This window comes from Thalassophryne amazonica, chromosome 20 (assembly GCF_902500255.1).
Source record: "Thalassophryne amazonica chromosome 20, fThaAma1.1, whole genome shotgun sequence".
Lineage (NCBI taxonomy): Eukaryota > Metazoa > Chordata > Actinopteri > Batrachoidiformes > Batrachoididae > Thalassophryne > Thalassophryne amazonica.
Genome location: NC_047122.1, coordinates 49,875,787 through 49,878,842, shown reverse-complemented (window position 1 = coordinate 49,878,842; position 3,056 = coordinate 49,875,787). Strand labels below are relative to the sequence as shown.

The 3,056-nt window shown below is 37.9% G+C and overlaps 1 protein-coding gene across 1 annotated transcript; it reads left to right on the top strand.

The window, feature by feature from the left end:
* The first annotated feature begins 856 nt into the window (after positions 1-856).
* LOC117501511 (interleukin-6-like) lies at positions 857-2,536 on the top strand. The gene is made up of 5 exons (XM_034160403.1): positions 857-956; positions 1,034-1,212; positions 1,297-1,389; positions 1,446-1,637; positions 2,324-2,536. The coding sequence occupies exons 1-5, from the start codon at positions 857-859 to the stop codon at positions 2,534-2,536; spliced, it is 777 nt and encodes a 258-aa protein (XP_034016294.1).
* The last annotated feature ends 520 nt before the right edge of the window (positions 2,537-3,056 follow it).

Below are 3,056 nucleotides of genomic sequence, written 5' to 3'. Positions count from 1 at the left end.
ACATCAAAAACTGTATTTTTAATCAAAATTCTGAGCTTCCTAAAAACTTTCTGAGTGACAGACAGACTGATAATATATATATATATATATATATATATATATATATATATATATATATATATATATATATATATATATACACACACACACACACACACATGAACTTTTTAAGTATTAGATGATCGACATTAATAGAGCTCCTTTACACTGCAATGGAGTTGATTTAACACTATCTGCACTGAATACAGTGATAATTTAACACTGCAGAATTCCTGCATTAGAATCAGGTTAACAACACAGAGTAAATTTACACTGTGATATCATTAATTTAACATGATTTTGAATGGGATCACTTGTTGCAGTGATCATTTAACACAAAAATTATACATAGATTATAGACAGATAAATGAAGAGTTCAGTTGCGAATATCTCCAAAATTGCATTTTTTTTATTTTATTTTTTTATTTATTTTGTTGTTGAGGCCATGCACTTGGGTGCTTTGTGAACTATCGAACCTTTTCAGTTTCATTTATGGGAATATGTGCATTTTCTAATGTATTTTCCTTTAAATCATCGTTTTCCAAAAAAGGAATCATTGTGTTTTGCATTTCACAGGCAGAGGTTTTGGTTCAGTGCAAAATCAAGAAAATTCATCCTAAAATTTCTACATTTTGTTATGGTGGATTTTTTTTTTTTAGTTTAGTTTTCAGGATAATAACAGCGGCCGTGTAAAGAGTTTTATTGGGATGTTCACTGCTGTAAGCGCAGGACGGGAATCCTCTCATAGTCCGTGAAATCGTCACAAATGACGTCACGCGTCTTGAGGCTTCGGAAAATCCCTCGGACTGAGTATAAAATGAAAGCTGATTGCATGGACGAGGAAACATCTTCAGCGGCAAGAATCCAACAACAAGCGACCAACACGAGGAGCAGCAGAAGCAACATGTCCCTCATCAGTGAGTACAGTTTGTGCGTGAGGCGCCCTGCCTCACTCACTCACACTCACTCATTCATTCACTCTGTTTCTGCACAGGTGTCCTCCTGCTCTCCGCAGTGACGTTTGCAGCTCTGGGAGGTTCTCCCTATGACACGCCCACCGACAGCCAGGCAGGAGATCCCTCAGGTGAGGAGGCAGAGAGGCCCCCTGGTCTCCTCAGCGCCTCCCCGCGTTGGGGATCCGTCATAACTACCATCAAAAACCAGAAGAGTGAGGTAAGCACTTCTCAGGTTTCCTCAGTGATTCGGTTCTGACTGGGTGCAGCTTTTCTCACTTTGCATCACTTTTCCTCTCATCAGCTTGAGAAAGGATTTCCAAACATGAGGGATTACCTTCTGAACGATGGAGTCTTCACGGCCCCGGAAGGCTGCCCCAGCAAAAACGTCAGCATGGTAAATACAGCTTTAAAAAGGAGACAAAAGCAGGGGGCAGGTTTGATGTAGATTAGACGAACGGGTTGAGAGGTCATCGGGGTCAAAGCTTTGACAGTGGCCCCTCTTTTGTCCAGGACTCATGCCTGCGTAGGCTGGTCAAAGGTCTGCAGAAGTACAAGGTTCTCCTCAAACACCTGGAGACAGAGTGCTCCTGCAAAGCCACACTCTCAAGTATCGACATGCTCGTCCCCTTAATCACAGAAAAGGTACGTTGGAGCAGACGGCCGTTTTTGTCTTATTTTTTCCTCCAGGTGTGCATTTACTCATCGAGACCTTTGTCTTTTAGTCCAAGAGTTTTAGCATTTAAAAAAAATGAAATCTTGTGTAACAAGGTGAAATTTTCAGCATAGGACCAGAAAAAATATTTTGAATCACATACAGCATTTTCTGGAGCAGTTTAGTTTTGTTTTTATTAGTTACTTACACTCCGGTGTGACTACATAAAGAGAGAGAGAGAGAAAAAAAAAATCACATTTGCTATTAAAATAATTTATATGCGACTTTCCTAGGAATCAACACTAACAAACTCCAATAATCAAAGTACCCAAGAATGCTCAAAAATTCCAAGTTAAAGAGCTGATAAAAAATAAATACATGGGCTAGCTTTTATTGCAATTTTTCATCAATCCATTCCCTTAACCACTTAACATTTATTTGTTCATCTTGCTTATTCTTTGAAATTAAAAGGTCCTTATGTTAAGTAACAGCACATGATGTGGTGTGTATATGTGCTTCCGAGTTCCTGAGTACTTTTAGAATGCGATTATTCACATTTTTCTGGACTTGTCTTGAAAATTTCAGCTTGTTCTGTAAAATGTCCATTATTTGGCTGTTTTTGAATTAATGCTCTATTTGAAGTCATCCCTGAATTTGTCTTCCGTCACTCCCGCAGTTGGAGAACTCCACTCGGGTAAAGCCGCTGAGCAAGGCCGAGAAGCAGCAGCTCCTGAAGGAGGTCAACAGCCACGATGTGTTTCAAAGGACGCTTAGCGCATACATCATCCTGCACCACCTCTGTGAATTTGTTATTGATGGCCAGCGAGCAATCGATAAGAATGAGCGCCAGGCGGCTCTCAGTGCTTTTAGTGATCATCGCTTACTATAAGTTACTTCAGTTTGTCAGAATACCTGCAGTCAGCTGCTTGTCTGTGCCTTTGGTGTGAGGCACTTAAAGTGTCTGAATAATTAATTATTTAATTATTTTGGATGAGATTCACACACTGATTTGTTTGTAATCTATTTTTTTTATTTATCTGGTGTATTATTTATTAGCCATAAAATGTCTTATATTATGAGCTCCTTGCACAAGAAATACATTTTGCATGATTTTACATATGCAATATTTATAAAAACATTTTTTAAAAGACTCCATATATCTGTACACATACAGTATGTAATGCACTTTATTGTGCTATCTACATATTTGTAAACTGTATTCAGAAATAAATTATTCATTTGGATATACACAAGAATTATTTTTTTTCAAGCCTGAACATAACCAATCATCATAACAGCAACACATTTGAGTTTTTTTTTGTTGTTGTTTATTAACCTGTGAGTGAAGATTTTCACTGATCTGTGTACAAAGTATTTCTAAACTGTTGAAACTTCTCAAAAGTAGAATT

Excerpts from the sequence above, each read along its gene's own strand:
- LOC117501511 (XM_034160403.1), top strand. The coding sequence starts at position 857 with ATGAAAGCTGATTGCATGGACGAGGAAACATCTTCAGCGGCAAGAATC. Across the intron at positions 1,390-1,445 it reads CCAGCAAAAACGTCAGCATG|ACGAACGGGTTGAGAGGTCA; the intron begins GTAAATACAGCT and ends GATGTAGATTAG. Across the intron at positions 1,638-2,323 it reads TCCCCTTAATCACAGAAAAG|TTGGAGAACTCCACTCGGGT; the intron begins GTACGTTGGAGC and ends TCACTCCCGCAG.